Source organism: Corvus hawaiiensis, chromosome 2, assembly GCF_020740725.1.
Source record: "Corvus hawaiiensis isolate bCorHaw1 chromosome 2, bCorHaw1.pri.cur, whole genome shotgun sequence".
Lineage (NCBI taxonomy): Eukaryota > Metazoa > Chordata > Aves > Passeriformes > Corvidae > Corvus > Corvus hawaiiensis.
The window spans coordinates 61,471,668-61,493,535 of NC_063214.1; the positions used below are offsets into that span (position 1 = coordinate 61,471,668).

The window sequence follows — 21,868 nt, forward strand, 5'->3', positions numbered from 1 at the left end:
AAAAACCCAGCCTTCACTTTAGGACTCTGACATTGAATCAGTTTTCATTTCAAAGGAGAAAACAAAACATAAACATCTGATTTGTAGGAATGAACTACTGTTTTTCAAACACCAGTACAAGATTTCTGGAAACCAAGTGGCATTAGTCTCTTGAAACTACTGGAGGAGAGAAGAGAAAAAAAATAATCAGATGTGTACTTCCATTTGCTTTTCAAACTGTGATATAATCCAATATCTACTGTAAGGTTAATTATTATTTTTTCTGAAATATCCTAACTTAGTAAGCAATGTAAAAAACACATTGAAATAAAGATTGAACATGGTACTCAAAAGCAAATGGTTTTGTCCAACCCAAGTAATGACAGGTAATATAGCCTACAGAATACATTTTCCAAAAATGAAGTTTTCTATGAGCAAGCAGTTCCTTCCATTTTCAGAAGGGGCTAAAAAAAATTTCCAAGCCAGAAATAACTAGAACAAAATTATGATGAAGGCACACTTGAAAATTTTAACTGCCTTGAAAAATTAGAGATGATAAAGCCTTGATCTGCATTGCTAACACCAGAAGTAGAGCAGTGTGCAAAGCAACCCCCTTAAAATCCCAGCCTTTTTCCATCTCTATATCCAGCAATCCATCAAAGGTTATAACCTCCTTGCCAATTAAAAGACCCTGAATTATTAAATTGTTCAAGAGACTGCTGATTAATTATGGCTTCTCAAGTACTTTTGAGCTACAGTTGATATGCCTTAACTTTCTTGGGAATACATTATTTTCTCATTTTCAGTCAGACTTTTCATGCCAATTAATTTGATTAAAGTATCTCCCGCTCTCAAAATTGAAACCTCATCAGCTACTACAAGCACAAATCTAGTCTGGAAGACAGACTAAGCTTTACTTTGATGATACTTAGGATTTTGAGCTCTCTAAAAGAACAAAGAGAAAGTTTGGTCATATGACCTGATCAAACTCAAGCTGCAAAAAGCTTCTCTCTTTCTTTAGGAATACAACCCGTGTCTGCAGAATGCTGGGGACTTTGTTTCAATGCTTAATCCAAACTCAACATAGCAGACATTCGCTTTTATATATTAAAAAATGTATTTTAAATATTTATGTATATTATCATATTACATATAATATTATACAGTAACATAGCACTAAATTATACTATTACACACAAAATTACATATAATATATACTCATATATAAGAATTATCTAAAATATATAGCATTACTATATTACATAATAACATGACACTAGATTACATTCTTGTCTAACATTATATAAATACCCTTTCTAATACATATTAAAATATACATATATATTCAGGAAGAAATTTTTCTGACAGCTTTGCTGGAGACTCCTTACCTTCATTACTTCTAGGTAAATAATACAGAATGGGAAACCTTACTTACTTGAGATGCACAGTATGAACAGGCCCTAATTCACTCCAGTTAGCAGATCACAAAACATCTATTTTTCACACAAATGCTTCAGTTATAGCTATTTTCATCCCAGAAGCTCCAAGTTAAGTACATGAAACAACAAAACAAAACTTAAAGTGCACCTGGCACTCCTCTGACTCTTCTGCAGTCACTGGAAGAATAGAAGGCTTTGCTGGTAATTTCAGTTCATATGACATTATACTCCACCTGAAAGAAACATAAGTTTCCAGACTGTTAGTTTTACTTTCTCTCCAATATATTAACAAAAAGAAAATTCATTGTCACACCACAGAATATGTATATATATTAAAAAAGTAGCTTAATTTGTAATTGTAAATTATATGGGTGAAATAATTAAAATTAAAGGTTTTATTGCTGAGATTATTTTTTAGTGATTTAATTATCAGTCTCATTTGTGAAAAAATCATGGGACATTCAATATAGGCAATAAGGATTTTCTGGAAAAAACATGCACACTATAAAAGAATTTGTGCAAACATACTGCAGAAGTCAAAGGAAACTAGACATCTTCCTAGAGAAAAAGCTTTAAGGCAGCATTAGCTTTCCATCTCAACTAGTGGAGTCAGGCATGAAAACAAAGCAAATGATGAAGTGTCTTCCCTGACATATATATATTTTTTTTCTCTGGTACAGGACAGCATTTGACAGCATAGATAGTATGAAACCACTAATAGAAACAACATCCTTCAAAGCCCACTGAAAAGAACAAGTAATCACTGCAGATGGGCCTTGGTAGCAAGTCTGCTGAAATTAGACCAAAAAACGAAACAGAGCATGTTTTCACTACAGAAAAAGGGAAGCATGAGCTAATCTACAAGTTTTTCAGAATCTGAGGATCAATAACAAGCATTTCTCCACATACTTTGCTGTAAAGCAATCAAGTAGTTGGCAGAAAAGCATAAAATAACAAAGGACTTTTTTTCTCTATTTCACAAAAATAACTTAAAGTAAAATCTCTTATGATGACATTCAAGTGTTTGTAACTAGGGCAAGAAAAGTAACACTCCTGAGAGAAAGGAACAGTGTAAGAAATACTCCTCTCAAAAGCAGCGCTAGACTTCCATTGGAACAACACGACCATCATCATCTCTGACTTCTTTTTTTAAATGGGGATTTCTGCTTTCCTTTGTGGATGAAAACTACACAAAACAAGGAGTGGGAAGATTTCATTTTTTTGACTAAGTAAATGCCTCAAACAGAAATATTAATTATGGATCCAATTAGCCCAGGATCTTGTCAACAGCAGATGTGATGCCTTAGGAAAGAGTGAAAGCACACAAAGTGAGTTCTCCCCACATCCAAGGACAGAGAGCTCAGGTGTTTTCTAAATAAAGATGCTACCATTAATGGTGTTTAATAATTATGCACGGAGTCCGTAAAATTGCTCAAACCAGTTTTGAATCTACACAATTTCTTAACGCTCACAACTTCTTGTAACAGCTCCTTCAGTCATGCAATAAACTGTCAACTTTTGAACATGTTTGGACAGCACACTTCCCAGTTCCATCAACCACTTATCCCTCTGACTCTTTGGTTTAAAAAGCAGGCTAAAGAGCTGTCCCCATTACGATTGCAGCTTCCTTTATGATTATGACCTGCACTCAAAAAACAAACCTACTGAACACCAAGTCTCCAAGCTGGATTTTAGGCCATCAGAAACCCAAATAAATACACTATAAATCTCATGGTAAGTCATATATATGCACATTTAGGTTTACCTGTCTAACATTTTTGTGCTGGCTCGTTCTAGTTTTTCCAAAATCTGGGGAAGTTGTGTGTCATCATCACAGGATCCTCCCCAACCAAGGACACGAGCAAGGTCATTTCCAGTACCAAGGGGTAACACTCCTAGCTGACACTGAAACACAACACAGGAACAAATCTACTGTTGAAAACTAGAAAGAAAATACTAATGGTTACAAATGCTTGTTATTTCAATCAACAAATGTTAATTTTATAGCTGATGTCTAAAGCCTGTAAGTCAAATTGTGCTGTTCCAATACAACTCATCCTGTTTATAACAGTGAAAACTTTCATTAAAGAGTAACTATCAAGTTTGGCCCACAGAAAGAGATACAACAAAGAACCAAGTCAAGGAAAAGGTAAGCACACAAAATTAGGCATAGTCAGTCTAGGCAAGGAAAATAAATATGCACACTTGCCTGCTTGTGCAAGCTGAGCTTATCAATTTCTGACAAGACCCAACCCACGCTTCCATCGCCACCACACACAAGAATCCTGAAGTTGTCAAACTTCTGAAATAACCGCAAACTGCAGAGAAAATGCAGAGCTAGTTATGTCCATTAGCAAGAGAGCAGTGACCTTCATTAGCAATTGTTACAAGAAAATATTGTGCACAGCATCTTTATGATCCTTTTATTTTTCCATGGTATGCGGATACAAACATCTACTTAATTAACCTATCTGCAGCCCATCTGTCGCTGTATATTCCACTTACACTGACATTTCTGATAAATAACATGCCAAGTTTTTCTTTAAAAAATTCCCTTGATATTGTTTTCAGGATTTTATGTCTGATTTTATGGATTTTATTAATATTTAAAAAGAAAATAAAAATTTAAGTGATAAAATTGCAACTGCTCTATGCTTCTCACTTCAGCCAGAAGCATAACGCACCATTGGGAATTTTAAACGAGAAGAGGTTAAGACACAATGACAGGATGTGCTCCACAATACGGGTGGGCTTTTGTCAACGCAGGGCTAACTAAATATAAAGACCATTGAGGGCAATTCTTAAACATAAGGTGATCACAACAATATAAGACAAATAATACAAGTATTTCATACTATATCCTTAAAGCCGTATGCTGCTCTCACTTCCTATGGCTCTTCTTCTCGTTCTCTCAGACTTTTAACACCTCTAGGACACAATACTTGGACAGTACAGAAAAGGAGGACAAGAGAGACAGGAAAAGCAGAAAGGTGAGACACAGAGGAAATGGGAGTGAGATGTGCAGAAACAGCCAAGATGTAAAAACAACAGGGACTTAAACCAAAAAAAAAAAAAAAGAAAAAGAAAAGAAAATAATTGGAAAGTATAAATTCTTAAAGTATTAACAACAAAGATATTTATTTTTAACGCATGTTATTTTCCAGAATATGTATAATTTCTGAACCATTTCTAAAAAGCAACATATCAAGATCACAAATTTTTGAAGCATTTATACTTTTTCTAAAGAAAATAATATCACTTCAATATGATGGGCACATACCTATTCAGAAAAATGAAGCAGATATTTAAGGGAAAAAAATGTTGATACCAGAACAATTTATCCTATCCTAAACCCCTAGAAATACACTTATAGAATGCACCTCTGCTTTTTAGATCAACTAGAAAAAAAGAAGACATCAGTGTGACCTGATGAAATAACTGCTAAGGACCTCTCCTTGGAAACTCTTTGGGAAGAGTACTTAAAAGCAACCAACATGAACTGCAATTACTGTACGAAATCAAAGTGAGCCTCTTCAGCCATGGTACAGCTATCTCAAGGAAGAGAACTTGCAAACATATTTTTCAGACTGTCTCCTTTCAAAGACTTTCTCATCCATAAGACAAATATGCCATTATAATTACACGTACAAAATGCTAGCTAAAAGTGACTTAGATTGAGCTCATCAGGGTTATAATGAAAGGAATATTACAGCTCAAAGAGTTAATATGACATGTCCGTAACACAGTACTAATTATTATAATCCACAGCTGTATTCAATTATATTTGTATTATTTGCACACTGTTTGAACTGAATATTTGTGAATTTGTTTAATCTACATTTTTATCATTAAGTATAATTCTGCATCTTAAAGAGTACAAAAAAATTAGTGTTTCTAGTTGCTATAACTGGTACTATTAGGCCATTTAACCACATCACTATATCTGAGTGGAATTAATGGAGAACAGAAAAATGGGCATGAATTTAATCTTCATGAATGTGCAAAGATGCTTGGGTTGTGGCCACCACTATGCAAATTTCTTCCCTATCTCTCCAACAATCAACCCTTAGATTTTGGGGAGAAATGCCCGGTGGTTTTAACTGTGTTCTTGCTCCAAATTCTGTGGGATGGTAATTTTCTTGACCATCTACATATGTTGCCTAAACCATATTTTGGATGTACTTTGAAGATGAAAATTTTTTCATGTACTTGTCCATTACCCACTGCACACCCCCCTGCTGACAGTTGCGTTCAGAATTTAAAAAGATACAGAGCACAATTAGACAACAGTTTATTCCATAGCTATACACAAAAAGGTCAGAGGAATATCTGAATTATGCATTTGAAATGGAAGAAAAGCACATGGGCAACAGTGCATAAAGTCAAAATCAAAGTTCCTGTGATTCAGGAAAACATCTATACATTTATAACAGTTTTGAGCCTTACCAGTTAACAGAAGTCAAAGCTAGCCAAGAGCTTTTGGTTTTGAATTTTCAAGCTTTTCTAGAAGGAAAATGTTATCCTACAATCCCTTCACCCACCGGAATTTATCTTGAGATTCTGTTGTCTCTTAGATTTTAATTAGGAAGTCAGAGTAGATATTGGTGATAGAATTATAGCAACAAGGGGATATAACACTATAAAACAAGGGGAACACAACACTACACTTTGCACTAAATTCCCTTGTAGAAGGGCTTGCTCAAGATTTCCAAGATCATTACCCTAAGTGAGGTCCTCCATTCATTAAATCGAAGACCTGAGCTGGATTTAACGACTGTTTGAATCGACGAAGAAACTTTACTCCCTGATTGTCTCCACTCTTTGAGTTAACAAAAACTAAAAGAGGACTGGCACAGGATGGCGGGCATGTGGCTTTCCAGAAACCTGTAAACATAGTTAGAAAGAATGAAATAAATAAGGTTTTCTAATATGAACAACACAAAAAGAAATCATGGGAAAGAGGAAGAAAGGGATGAAGGACAAAAGGAGTACATTTTATCATGCATAATGTAAGTGCTACACTGAGTATTAGTCCTGCAAGGAAAACATAATTGCACAAGAATTACCAGTTCTTTTTTTTGTTGTTTCTGGTATTTTCAGTGCCTAGATTTAGTAAAATCCTGAAGACAATAGCTTTATTGTTTTTTAACAGTGAAAATTTATTAACCTTTTAGAATACTTCTTAAATCTCATCTTTATAGTTTATTATCACATAACTTAATATATATTTCAGTTACAAGTGTTTGGTTTTCAATCTTATTTTGCTTTAACTTTACTGGGTTGAGCTGGATCATCCACATCTATGTGAGCTTTCTAAGAGTACTCAGATTTTAAAAGTTACTTGTACTCAGTTCCTCCCAGGTGAGACTTTGCATAAGAGCCTTCTTTTCAGACTGAGGTTATACTATTAAGTATAACAGAATCACTGAACAACAGAAGACCTTCAGCTGTGATTCACAACTTATCAAAGTCAATGCAGGTCTTAACTAATTACAGTAGGATTTCTACAAGGTCCTTAGTCAGAAGCACTAAAGGGCACTGTTGTCACTAACACAACCAGTCCATGGAGGTAATGGTTTTCCAACAACACTTCAAAATCAGACCTCACATGTATAGGTTTTGACATTTGTCTCTGGCAGTATTAAAATGATTCCGTTGTTTTCAATTACTAAAAAAATATTAAAGCTACAAATAAAAAATTGGCATTAAAGGATGCTAATTTAATTCCACATTATCATAATGTCTAATTTCAAATAAGGTTTGATTAATTAATTTAAATGCCAAGAAAAATAATTTCACATATTGAAAAATCTTCCTAGCATGAATAATAAATGACAGCATGATGTCTAAGATACCACAAAGCAAGTAAATAGAGTGAATATATACAGCATACACAATCACTTTTACAAACTTCATGTAACAAAATTCATTGAATTACATTAAAGTTGTTGGTCTATGTTTGCCATCAACACAAACTCTAAAATTAAAGCAGTTAAGATTTCATGATTACTTCTTTTTAAAATCCACTCTCTGCCTTGAAGTACGGTCTCCCACTGCTGATGTGTCTTCATCCTGAACCACCAGAAAGCACCTCTGAGTTTTGAGCATTTGCTGGGTTTTTAGCTGTGTGTTGCAGGATTCTTACACTGCTTATATTTTAAAAAATATAAATTAGAGAAGCTATGGAAGCAATTCCTCTCTTAAGCCTGGTAAAGTAGTTGTAGACTCTGAGATGTTCAGCTACCTTATCTCTGCATAATGCAAAATTATCCAAAATCTGAGAACTCACAGGAGTGGTGTATGCCAGGCAGACATCAGCCCCCTTCATCTGAGGACTCTGATCATTCACGTGAAATGTTTCTAAGGGTCATAAGTAAAATGGAAGAAAATTTCTACTGGGGCAACTTTAAAAAACATTTTTAAAAACATGACAGTTAAATAATTCTAGAAAAACCTACACAGAAAATTATACTTCTCTCTAAATTTGCAGACTGCATTCCCCTGCTCAGCAGAAGGATTTTAGCTTTGTTTATTTGTATGGATCTCAATAGGCACTGGAAGCCCAGAGGTACTACTGAACCCACTAGAGTACTACGTACCATCGGAGTCTATACTGTTTAGTGCTGTTGGAGGGATGATCGATACCTTACATTGGCCAAGTGGACATTTACGAGGGTACAGATCTTTACAGGCCGTGTGAACCTACAAAAAAACCAAAAAAATATTTTCCTTCAGTGGAATTTTGAGGTGAAAACACAACTGATACTATGTTATCTATGTAACAATAATGGACTGATATATAACATTTAGGTGTAGAGGGAAAAGGAGTGAGACTAGGAAAAAACCCCAAATGTTCAACCACAGAGGCTTGTTACTAATTCAACAAAACATTATTTTGGAGAACTTCATCTTCAGCTACCCCAAGAGCAGATATGACTCACTCTTTCAAGGGAATCACTTGCCCCCATCCACAAGGAACGAAGAACCAAGTTCCCAGCAGCCAGCATCTGTGCTTGTTGCAGCAAGCAAAACACCAACTCTGTACCTGCCTGGTCCACTGGGCTGTTCTGGAAGACGTATCTGCATTAAAGCTAGCACACCTACCAAGCCAGACCCACCTGCCAAAGTTGGGTCCCATAAATTCCATGTTATAGAGGTCTCTTCCACAGATACTGGAAAGTGAGGCACATGCACAGGTGGCTTCAACTCACCTAAATTTCAAGTCACCTCTGGAGATGCCAATCATTTCCTACTGCTTACACACAGAGCCCCGGACACCTATATGCCAGAACCTTCACAGTAAATAAACTACTGACGTGCATAAAAAACCCATCTTGTTAGACAAGTTGATAAAATTAAGAGAAAACTATATATTGGGGAAATGGCAGTAGTATGTTAAAGAATTTCAATCAGTAACCTACAGATTGCCCTGAAGAAGAGAAAGTCAAGCTTTTGCAGTAATAAACATGTTAATACATTAATAAATATTAATGTAACATATGACTAAAATATTAATAGACCAATAGCTACAATAAAAAATGCAAGAAAGTAACATATGATTATGAGGTATAAGGAACAGGCATCTGAAAATTCAGTTATCAGCTAGGAGAAAGCAGAGAAAACACATTGGATGACAACACCTATTAAAGAAAAACTGCATCTGTGGGTGTATTAAAAATTAACTGTGCAGGTAAGACAGTCATCAGAAATTCTGAATGCTAGAGAGACCTGAGTTTGCAGAAGCTGCCTGCTCCTACTTAATCCAAAAGCAGGTTGTGAAATGACAAAACAAAAATAATGGTAAGCAATAAAACTGTCAAAATGCGAGCTGCTTGGATGTGGTTCAGTGCACCTACCATAGCTTTACACCAAAGGCACTTCCAATCTTGCAGGCGTAGAACACTGCCACAAGTCTTGTCGCAGACTGCGCACTTGGCACTGACCGGCAGGTTTCCCTCTAACCACTGGTGAGGCATAGCTATCTGTGGAGAAGGAGTCATTAAAGTTAAATACCCAGAAAGATAAATTAAAGGCTTTTGTCTCTCAAATATAGGTGGATTTAAACTATTTCTCAGAGCTGTACCCTTTCATCAAAGAAGCAGGTATGCTAGTCAGCCAGGATAAGGGGCACTGATGCTCACAAGGCAACAGCAATGAATGGACTACTTTGGTGTTCCACATGCTAGGCAGAAAACATGACCCCTGAAGAAGGGAGACATGTCTCACTCATGGTAGAAATTAACTATAACACAACAGGGCAGTTAAGTCCAGAGACTCCATCATACAAACAAGTTCCCACTCAGTTATGTTGACTACATGACACAAACCAATTAAAAATACCTAAAATTCATAAGAATAGGCAGGACAGCGGAACACTTCTGTTGCTTCACTTACCCACTCACCATGGCTGGTAAGTCACAGCTCTATAAAGCAGTCCCAAATGCAGTGCAAAGCTTTTCTCAGTGCACTCTTTGTCCCACTAATACCATGGGCAACTCAGGACACGCAGGTGTACAACTTAGAACAAGCCTTCTAGCAAGTAGCTTCACACCAGTGGTTCATACATAGTTGTGTTTGTAAAAATAGTCCATTTATCACAATCAACCTCACAAAAGCTTTTGTTGTTTCTCCTGCTAATTTTAAAATTCCGGCTTTCATCGCCAAAAACCCCTCCCATTTCAATGAATTCCAAACGGGCTTCCTGGGAAACAGCTCTATGTAATGAGGGCAAAAAAGAGATTACAAATACAGCATGGTAACAGTGTAAAATACTATCTTTGCTTCAGAGCACTAGGAACTTCTGGGATCAATTCTCCAGCTGCAGAGTTTCTCCACATGTGTCCTTTAAAATCTTGTAACACATCTTCAATCTAGTGCCTGCAGTTGCTAGACTTGTCTTGTGGGATAGGAATACAACTTTAACCACGTTAATCTTTGAAAAGTGTTCGGGAAAATAGCCACCTACCATTGACTTAAATGGGTCACATGGCAATATTTCTATGGTTGGTCTTTTTTTTCTTGTTTCCATAAAAAAGAAACAGCTTTGGAAAAGACTGTAAACATGAATAGTACTTACACCATCTTCATCTTCAATGATGTCTTTTCCAATCGAGGCTAATGTAGTCCATTTGCAGTTATTTGTTGCTCGGACAGCACACCTTTTATGTGCTTTAAACTTACACACTGCAAGACACAGATAAACATATATCCTGTGTTATTTGTTGTACTTCAGTGATACACACCTATTAAAAAATTAAGCACAGATACCCCATAAAAGAGCCAAGTACGTGTCACTTAGTGTTGTACATGACACAAAACAACAAAGAAAATTCAGCTCATAATCACTCGCGCTTTAAGTCTCTAAACCCGGTTTAACTACTAAGCTGTAGCCCACACTAAGTGTGCCCTGAAATCCACATTGGTCTCCATTTATTCATGTGCAAGGTACAATGTATCTTTAACTACAGGTTTGCCTTTTCTATTCCTCCAGTAACTTAACTCAGATACCTGGTTTAAATCTGCAAGAAGTGAGGGGAGAGTGTTTTACAGAAGTATTTTGAATCAGGAACTCTGTTTCTTTGCTCAAAAGATGCCTTTGTGGCACCATGCTGGGCCTATTTTTCTCAGAAGGTGAGAAAGTGATATTTTTATGTGGTGATATTTTTATTCAGGATACCAGGGATTACAGAATTTTCCAAGAACTTAAATCAGGAAGAACCTTACTTTTTGTTCTTTTTTAGAAGTCCACTAACTGGAATACCCAGCACAAGCGTGTAGTACAGGCAGACATTTTGACAACCTAATAACTATTTGAATTTTGTTCAACTCAATTAATATGCCTAGCTAATGATAACATATTAGACCAAACAGACTGACGCGCCCAACTGTGGGTATTTCTTCTACTGGAAGTGCATGATGTAATTCTATTTAGAGTGCATTATATAAATTATTTTGGCAAAGACCATTAAAGGTTTATGAGAAGTAGCCAGCAGATCAGAAGTAGTAGCCTCTTTTCAAACAAATATTTGACAGGAAATTATCAAGGCTTTGGCCCATCGCTTATCTACCATTAAAAAACATTAAGCCATAGTACAGAATGTCTTGTGAATAATAGATTTCCCATTTTAATTCCACTGACCCATTGCCAGATAATTTAAAAAGTGAATTGAGACTATGTAAGCAACATCTGAGTTTGAGAGCAATCCTCAGTGTTCTGGGAGATGCATGAAACTAAGTGCTCAGCTCTCACTTTCTTACTTTCTAGAAAGAAAGAGAAGGAAACAACAGAAAGTTTCATTGCTTTTACAGCAACTCTACCAGTCATTTCAAAAAGCAGCATTCATAAAATCATAGAATTATTTGGGTTGAAATGGACATTTAAAGATCATTTAGCTCCAAGCCCCTCTGCTGTGGACTGGGACGTCTTTTACTAGACCAGGTTTCTCAGATTTCCATCCAGTCTGGCCTTGGACAATTCCAGGGATGGAGTCTTCATGACTTCTCTGGGCAACCAGTGTCTCACCATTGTCACAGCAAAGAATTTTTTCCTACTATCTAATCTCAGCTACTCTCAGTTTGAAGCCATATTTCCCCTTGTCCTGTCCCTCCATGTCATTGTAAAAAGTCTCTCTCCATCTTTCTTGTAGGCTCCCTCCAGATATTGGAAGGCCGCAATTACATCACCCCAAAGCCTTCTTTTTTCCAGGCTGACCAATCCCCACTCTCTCAGCCTTTTCTCACTGGAGAGGTGGTTAAGCCCTCTGATCATCTCCATGGCACTCATATGGACTCACTCCAATATGTCAATGGCCCCCAACCTAAGAAGGGCATGGACCTGTTGGAGCAAGACCAACATAGATCCAAAGTGTGCAAATATCCCATAACTTTCAGCTAACAGGGTAGAATCACTTTTTCTAAACACATCAACATCACATTGTGCGTTTGCCAACCTAAGCTGGTTCTGAGCATCTACAGAACCCAGCTCTCACAGAAGCACAGAAATAAAGGCTGCGTTTTCAAGTGATGGACCATGAGCAGTTTTCACCATTTGAATGTTTCAGAGAAGATATACCACTGAATTCAGCTTCCTACTCATAAATCATATGCACTTGCTTTGCCACACAGATCAAAATACAACAAATCAGAGATGAGGGGGAATAAGAAATTGCAAATTACAAAGTGATAACAAAGTAATAGAACGTTCAAGTCCTACTGAGCTATGATTCAACTTGATCTTAGGAACCCTGCACTCAACTTCTCTTGCAACAAGGCAAGGACAAATTCAATCCCAGGCTCTGAAGAGCTGCAGCAAGCTACACTATAGATGGCAAGCGACAGATAATGTCTGATTTGTAAGTACTGTAAATAACCTACCTACCAAATCTCAGATCAGACTCTTTGGGTCACCCCCCTGCAATCTCAGTACCACAAAAACAAGATTTATGTTGGTCTGAACATTAAACATTACCAACAACAATAACCTTAAGACACAGATGTAACTTGCAAGAAAAGAAAGGAAAAATTTAAATCAAATCTCAATATTAGTTACCACTATCCCCTGTTTTTTTTGTCTCAGATTACACTGAATCCCATTCATGAATCAGTCTGGTATCTGAAATCTTTTGGAAAACATGCAGACACACAGCTAGACATCAACTGTCATTGCTCCACCAACAAAAGCTAAAATACAAGAGAATTTAAGTGACTCAGGAAACTTAACACTGCAATAGAGTTTCTGAATGCAGGTGTGAAGTGTTTGGTTGTATGACCATATGCTTTTAGAGAACAGGACCATCAGTCACTGCATGTAATGGATGGTTCCTGACTAGTATGGGGCTGTGCCATACTCTGCTTCGTAATAATTTTCAACAGGAATTTTCCTTATTGACCAGTAGCTAATGAAACAGTGCTTTTTAGACACCAATATGAATTTCTTCATGGCCTTTGAAAATTATTATTATTGTTGTCATTATTATTGTTGTTGCTGTTGCTGTTGTTGTTGATGTTATTACACCCAGTAATAATACTACTACCATGAAGACTTTTTTTCAATACTGTATATCTTCAAAATATCAAGGACTTCAGAACAGCTTCAAGTGATTTTTGCAGTTATAGAAAACAGCATTTCTGTGATACAGATTGCAGGCTATAAACAATGCACAACTACTGATTTGATAAAAAAATCTTATATAAATGTTTTCCCCAGCATCACAGAAGGGTACATGTGATATAAAGCCACAGAACAGTTTTCTATTACTTCTTCATTCTTTAACAACAAACATTCCTTGTCCTTCTGACTGCTTCATTCACTCTTCACTCTCCAGACCAAGCCGAAAATGTGGCAAAAGTATCAGAGAGAATGACTGTGCAAGTAGTACCCGTACAATCCAACAATTCCCTGGGCAATGGGTAAGATCAACTGGGTTTTGTGGGCAAAACCCCACAATCAAAATGGAAGAAGACCAGGTGCACAAAGTGCATTTGCAGAGGTAATTTAAACCCAGTATTTTCGTACTGATTGATTTCATGATCCTAGAGTGCTCTTACAACATTGTTTGTTAGTGCGATTCATCACAGGAGAATGCAGTTTAAGAGTGAGGCTTTCTCCCACTTATTAGCTATACTTGATATTCAACAATCAAGATAAACAAATGCTACATGAAGAAATAAATTTTTGAGAATAATCATAAAGGCAGTGTTCCACTGGAAATGACTTAGATAGAAATGCAGTATTAATACAGAGTAACTGATGTTAGAGAGCTCTGGAAGAGTTTCTGTAGATAATGATATACCATTCTTTAGGCTTCTTCCATGTTGAAGCTAAACTCTGAGGAGCATAAAAACCAAAACCCTTCCTTGATTCAGCTAGTTTGGAATAATTTCTAAAGCAAGGCAAAAAGATCATAATTACTCCGTCCTAGTAAAGACTGTGGGTGAACATTGGCAGAGGTCAGTCCTTTAGTGCTAGCTAGAGCAACACAACACACAAACAACATTGGAAAAGTAGATTATCTTTTGAGAAGACACAAAAGAAAGAACCCATGGGAAGAATAGCATTGCATCTCAAAGGAGAGTATGATCAATTTTTATTACAAGTCAGTTGTTTTTTGAGCAGTAACAAGAATGAAGCATGGTTTGTTATAACTTAAATCTTCAGATTGACATACATATCAATTCTTTGACTTCTAAAAAGATGGAAGTTCACAGTAGTTTTTTACCTAGAAAAGGCATTAACTCTTTTTCTACACTGGTTTCCCAGACTTAGAATATCTTCATGGTGGCCTGCAATTAATTTGGCCAACCTTTAACAAAGGCTGCTGGGAACGAAGGTGCCCTGAAGAAAAATGTCACCCATCATCTCCAAAAGAAATGTGGCTTGATTTGTGGTCAGACTTAAAAAAAACAGTTGTGCAGGGCTCCTGACAAACAGCAGTTCTCAGAGAATAAAATGTTACAGGACAACTGAACTATCAAAAGCTGCACGATACCAGCAATGGGGTTTCTTTTTACCTATAGTTAACAGTCAAGAATCAGACCACAAAGACTCTAAGCTAGTTTCAAGACAACTTGGTGTGTCAGTAACCCAAACCACTAACAAGAGGAAGAGCTCAATTATCTTTTGAGAAGGAGCCTCTCATGCTTCTCAGTACAAGGCATAATAGAGTAGCCTGGGATCAATGACCACACAAATAATTGAATTTAGTATAGATATAAATGGATTCCCAGTGTAAAGCAGTGCTGAAGGTTTGAGATGCCAGGCATGAATATTTAAACAGGTTTTTTAAATTATGTAATGGGAAAAAGCAACACAGAACAAGTCTGGGGAATTTTAAAACTCCAAACTTCCTAGATTGTCCTCTCAAACCATATATACTGCTAACACAGATAAGCTAAAGAAAAAATATAAATTATTAAATGCATTAGAAGTGCACATGGCAGAAGCAAGTATCAAACCAAAATGCAGTTTTTAGATGAAGAAATTAAGGATGGTTAATATGGGTTTTAACATGTATACATAATTGTGGACAAAGTATGAAGTATTCCAGTAAAAGAGTGAAATGTCGAGCGGTTTAAATTAGATATATAACTAAAGATCTTCTTTAACTAAAAAAAAAAAAGAAAATAGATCTAAAATAGTACCTAAGAAGTAAGAGGAGGTAAACTTATTAATAGACAAAAGAATGTCATAGTATCTACATATAAAACATACCAGGTCATACGCGATTATGAAACTGTGGAAAAGCGAAAGCAAATCTGAACAGCTTTCAGAAGCTATTTGTAAAAACTGCTGAAAGATTAACTGACATAGAAATGTGGATAAATGTTGTGTTAGTTTGTCATAAGTTATGCAGAAAGGTGACAAACTCCAAATCTGGAAATTATGGAAACTTCCCCAATGTAGAGTTAATGCCAACACTCTGTATATTAAAAACATACTTAGATGTAAAATTACACACTGAAAAAACATAAAATGGTGAACTACAGACATTAACACTGATAATCATACACTAATAATTCTGACTAAACAGCCTTTTAAAATAGCTATAATATTAACTCATGAATGGATAAATTCTTTATGAAACTAGTTCCTTTCTTTTGCCTGAACGAAAGTAACTGTATTTGTACACAGAGGCAATACAACTGCATTTTAGTTAAGTACATGATAATTTCATTTGCCAATATCAGACATTGAGAATACCATAATTGCCTTAAAACTGTCCAAAGGACTTATACACAGTAGAAAACATACACCAGAGAAGCTGGAATTAACCATGCTACTTCTAATTTCTACAAAACGGGTTTGTCCTGTTCCTTGGAAACTGCACCATTAGCTACATTAAAAGCATGGACAATTCAGGACAGTGGGTTAATGTTTCCTTTGTAAGATTTCCTTAACACACATTATTATGCTCAGACCTCAAATATTCTAACAGCATCAATAACAGAAATGCATTTGCAGTTGGGTTACATACATCCAAAGAAATCAAATTATGAATGGTGTAACTGTAACTCTTTTCTGGGCAGTCAGCTATTTTAGTAATTAAGTATCTCTATGTTTCATATCTCTCCTAAGATATGCTTTATTTTCTGCTGGATTCTAACACAAGCAGACTTGTTACCACTTTTCCACAGAACTTTCAGGAAAAAAAGAAACAAGCTGTTTCAGACATACCATAATTATTTGTTCATGAAGTATCATTTCTCCAGATAATCTAAATGCTAAAGTCTTAGCCACACTTCCTTTTCCTTTGTGCTGGATTTCCCCTGTTCAACTATCAAAATGCAGGCATCTACATATCTACCCCCTCACAGCATGAGAGAATTTTTAAAGCAATAAATCAGTGTGTACTGTGGGATCAGGCAGCAGCAAAAGAGCAAAGAACTGGAGGGGAAGGGTCACAACACTTTTGTCAATGTTAAGAATGTTTTTAGATTTGGGGCAGAAAATACCATCATGATTTTTTTCTGAGAAATGCTGGTTCTGCAAACCAGTAAGACTATTTTTCCACATTTTTGATGTGCAAATCAAATAAATCCTATCTTTTCTTGCAAACTCTCCACCCTGTACACTCCAAACTGGTTGCTGCAACAGAAAAAAGTGTTCTATTGAAAAAGGCACCTGGAGCAACAGGAAGGTGAGGCAGACCATTAGCAGTCCCTCTGCTCAGAGGAGGGTTGCTCTCATGAAGAGATTTCTCCCTTCAGGCTCTTTTGTTACTCATTGTTTTCAGGATCATTACTCGTACTGAACTTGCAGCCATCTGTCTACACACACAGCATGATAACCAAGGGGAAGAAAGCATTATTTTACCTTCACAGGACAGGCCGTGAGAAGTGACTCCAGAGAGGCTCTCTCTGCACACATTGCAGAAGGTGGGTCGGGCGTGGGAGCAGGCGTACCAGTTATGCATCCCTGAGAAATGTTCCACATTAAACTGTGCGGTCTAGTAAAGGAGAAGTTAAGACAAATTTGCAAGTACAGAACACAGCTACAGTGACTGACATTACGTACGCTTCCATAGTACAGGGGACGACAGTGCAATGCTCACCAAAAGGATTTTCCAAAGGGTATTTTGCTTGCTCTCCCTCCAAAATTCTAAACCAAAGTGTGATAATAAGATCTCATTTTGCTAGTGAAGTTCTTAATGTGAAGCTTCACTCTGACATTAGATGCACTTTTCACACTAAGGGGGGTGAATAGTCCAGTTCTGTGTCCTGTAGCTTGATCTGTTGGGCTAGAACAGGTTGCACCAAGAGGGATGAAAGCTTACCTCATAGTGTTCTCTGGACTGAACGGACTTCAGGGAGCTTATCCAGTCCTCCATTTCTTTTCTGTTCTCAGCACACAATATTAGCCTCCTAAATGGAGTGATTATCTGAAAAAGATAACTCGTCCTGATTAATCCAGATAGTAAAAATCATGATAGACTATGATATTTATGTACTCTTTCCTGTGAGATGATGCAAAAGGATGGCATGCCTTACAAGACAAGAGATTAAACACTTAAAACTATTTTCTTTAATGGACTACCAACAACGAAAGAGTTTGCTTTTCCTTTTACAGTTCCCAAGATTCAAATCAGGCTTTGGTATAGGTCTCTGGAATCTACATTGATCATTACCCCTTCTCAGCTCTTTGTCTATGCACTGAGATTTAAATGCCGAAATGGCAGGCACTGAAACTGCTAAAACAACCATTCTGGAAATTACTAATTGACTAAAACTGCAATTCTATTTCATAACACCATCATAGCAATTGCAAGGTCCATTCCAATTGCTAGAGACTAAAACATATCAAAATCAAAAGCCTGGAAGTCTTAAACAACCACAAACGATGTCATCCTATTTCTCTATCTTGTATATTGATATTATATTTACACAAATTTATACATACAAAAATTTAATAGAGCACTTTTTATATCCAACTATATCAACTCAGTATAAGAACGCACACAAATCTTTATAAAAAGGCACAGAGAACGAAAGCAAACAGTTTGAATCATATCCTACTAGGACAATTGAATGAATTCCTGGAACAAGCTGATGCTGGGAATTTTTCAGTGGTCTGGAGCTGGAGTCTAGAAATCTGAAAATATTGTACCAAGGAGGTTCAAGAATACAAGCTGCTCTCCCCTCTCCCTAAACAGTAGAAAAATAATCAAAATAACAGGAAGGCAGCAGAAACTATCAGCTAACTCCCACTGAAATTATTTTGAGCACTGCATTAAAATAGACAAAGCAGTTACTTACATAGCAAAGAATTTAAAACAAGTACAAGAAAATAAGGAAAGTTATTTGTTTTGTTGTAGAAAGTCTGAAAAATAAAATTAAATCCTGTATCAGTATTATGCACTAATCTATTGCATAGTATGTACCACCAACACTTGCAAATTACTTAAATAAAATAGAGAAAGGACCTAGAGAAAATGATAATTCTGAGTATTCTTTTAAATGCTACAAGCTAGACATTACAACATTTGCACAATATTAGTAAACAGCTGCAGTTACTTACCCAATCCCTGCCGTAAATTGTCTCTAGCCTTGATTTGTCCTATCCACTCCTTCATTAAACTGAGCTGCACTTTAACATATCTCAGAGGCGACGTAACTGAAGTGCAGCAGGCTGCAAGTCACGTGGAGGGGAGGCAAAAACCCTTTGGGCTTGCCTTTGCCTTTTTTTTTTTTTTTTTTTTTTTTTTTTTTGATGTACTCACTTCACATGGAAGGGAACGGTTTCTTTGTTTTCTGTTTCCTTCAATCTCACTTAAGCTATTTAATAAGGTTTATTAGTAGATCTCCATGGCTTTTCCTAAAGAACAGTTTATGCAAAGAGCAATGCTTCTCTCATTAGTTTGGAGCCAAACAGACGCTTTATTACTTCAAAACGTTTTTCTAGGTCAGGTCATCCAATGAAGCCAAGAAAAGTCATTAAATCATAATATAACGCTGGCTCCAACAACAATCAGCATTCTACTGAAATTTCCAGGTTTAAGTGGACGCAGAAATCTTATTTGGGCAAATACAAACCACAGATTATTTCCTGTTATATAGCATGAGATTATAATACAGATTAAATAGTGATAAATCCACCCAAGACTTGGCACGTTGTGTCCATCCTTCTGCCAGTTATTACTGATTCTAACCTGTAACCAGATATTGTGAAATGCCATTAAGCAACAACAGCTGCATTTATTGCTGAAAACTCGTGACTAATCTTGATCTTTTCAAGTAATATTTATATATATTACTCATGTCTTCAATACTGCTGGTCACAGAAATCCACTGTGCATCCCTTCCCCCTCCTCCTCCAAAATTAAGGCCCTGGTTCAGTTGTTCACACCTAGTTACCTAGTGCCAATGAAGACACCTTTCCAAAAGAGTATCCAAAGTTTTGGTGGGGGGGTAAGTATGACAGAGGACCAGAACAGCAGCTGTAAATAACCAAGGTGGGACACCAAACCTCATCTCAAAAGGCACTGCACACCCATTTACTGGCAATCGAATCACATCACCAAACACTGCTAACCAATGCACATAAACATACCAGAAATTCATACATTCCAGCTTCTTACTAAAATCAGAGTGCAACAAACTTAATGAAGTTCACTGCATTGTAACAGTCTAACAGCTAAATTGGATTCTGTCAATCACATGAATGTAGGATCAATTATTATTAGTGCTACAAAAATAAAGGGAGAAGCTGGAAGACATACATATTTGTAAATATAGCATCTGTGATATGATTAAGCTACATATTCTCTTTGATTTACATATTTGCAACAACAAACTTCAAGAAGGTACCTGATAAAAAACACCATGAAAAAAGACAAAATGCATTATATGCAAGAAGTATCAACAAGGCTTGGAATTTTTCAAATAACATAACATAACATAACATAAAAACTAAGAAACCCATTTAACTTCTCATCTATTTCAGTCCATATTACTGTATCCCACAGCTGTAGGGAGGAGAGAGATCCAGCAGGCAAGAATTGTGCAGCAATATTGATTTATTTAATTATTTTGCAAACTCCTCTACAGACCTCCCTCTTCACAGTCTAATTGGACAAAGGATCAGCCACTCCCTGGGGTGATTGGCCAGAATCCCAAAACATCCATTGTAAAATACTTCTCCACTGTACCAAAAACATAGCTCTACAAGGTCGCAGGTGTTCATAGCCCTCAGAACTCTGCAAACATCCTCATGAGAGAGAAAAGTATCCCACGGGCTTAGAAAGAAGCAGGAAAACTTCCCGCCAACAGCATTTCTGTATCCACAAGTCTACAAAATCATGGAGAAAATGTACTCTCATTATTTTTTAGATATTTCATGTAACATAAGAACTTGGGGAACCAAGGAAACTGTTAGCAAACAAGAAGAAGTGTTTTTCCCTAAATGCAAAGCATTATTTAGGCTTGAAACATATTCCCAAAGGATGCTGAGGAGATGAAAAGTAAAAATGTCCAAAAAAGCATTTGAAAAATTCATCACAAATAATGCATCATATACTATAAAAGACAATGTCTGAAATCTTCAACTTATCGGGTCCTCAAAAATCCAACAATGAGTCAATGCTGGGAAGTGACTCAAGGGTAAGAATCATTGTATATGCTCTGATGTTTTGACTTCTTTCTTTAGTATCTGCTACTATTATTCTCACTCTTTGATTCAACATGGTTTTATGAGCTTTACGCTAACTCAGTATAACTTCTCTTGCTTTTCTTAAACTGAGAATGACTTCCTAAACCTTCTTATTTGCATTTATACAGACAGCATGCTTTCTTCTGAATGCTTGCACAATGCTATTATTAACTAACTGGGATGTTTAAAGCTCATTCATTAAAGACTGCTGAACCTGTATACAGACATAATAAAAATTAAATGGATGTAATTGACCTTAAACAATTTTCCTGCCATGTAAATTCGGATTTGACAAGTAATCTTATCTCATTGCATGTATTCATATTCAGACTCCTGTATATTCTCTTCTACTGGCCCAAGTCAGCATCTTTTCTTCAATTACATATTGCTTTTTTAATCTTCGCTGCTCCAAATATTACTATTTGTATATCACTCTGAATATGCTCAACTCTCAACAGACAAGAAGAAAGAAAGAAGCTGTATAATACAATGCAAAGGAAGTTTTACAGGAATCGCTGGAAGACCACTGAGGTAACATAAGAATAAGAAAACTCCTAAGTTTTGAAGGAACTCAGGTGCCAATGGTTCACATGCTGACAAAGCAGGAGACAAATCAAGAAAGATGAAGACAGTCAAAAGGTCTTAAAAAATAAATAAGATTAAGTTCCTTTCAGAATTTTCATTATTGTCAAGTAGCCAAGAAGTCACTGCTGATTTTGGAAAAGAGAGTTACCAAAAGCAGATACTGCAGTATATCAGAAAGTAATGAAATAGAGGTAGTTGGAATTAAAAACTCTTTTGATGCAGT

The 21,868-nt window shown here is 36.4% G+C and overlaps 1 protein-coding gene across 6 annotated transcripts in view; it reads right to left on the bottom strand.

Moving 5' to 3' along the window:
• DGKH (diacylglycerol kinase eta) overlaps positions 1-21,868 on the bottom strand; it is a 162,923-nt gene that overhangs the window by 42,665 nt on the left and 98,390 nt on the right. For 2 of the 6 annotated variants that reach the window (XM_048295376.1, XM_048295375.1), the window contains exons 5-13: positions 17,690-17,794; positions 17,230-17,362; positions 10,495-10,601; positions 9,275-9,400; positions 8,018-8,120; positions 6,140-6,302; positions 3,628-3,736; positions 3,184-3,323; positions 1,567-1,651 (exon numbers count right to left, since the gene is read on the bottom strand). In XM_048295376.1, coding sequence (XP_048151333.1) covers positions 1,567-1,651; positions 3,184-3,323; positions 3,628-3,736; positions 6,140-6,302; positions 8,018-8,120; positions 9,275-9,400; positions 10,495-10,601; positions 17,230-17,362; positions 17,690-17,794 — 1,071 coding nt within the window. Of the gene's footprint in view, positions 1-1,566; positions 1,652-3,183; positions 3,324-3,627; positions 3,737-6,139; positions 6,303-8,017; positions 8,121-9,274; positions 9,401-10,494; positions 10,602-17,229; positions 17,363-17,689; positions 17,795-18,428; positions 18,542-18,930; positions 19,015-21,868 lie in introns of those variants that run through there. The other 4 variants (XM_048295377.1, XM_048295379.1, XM_048295378.1 and 1 more) reach the window with 4 other exon arrangements.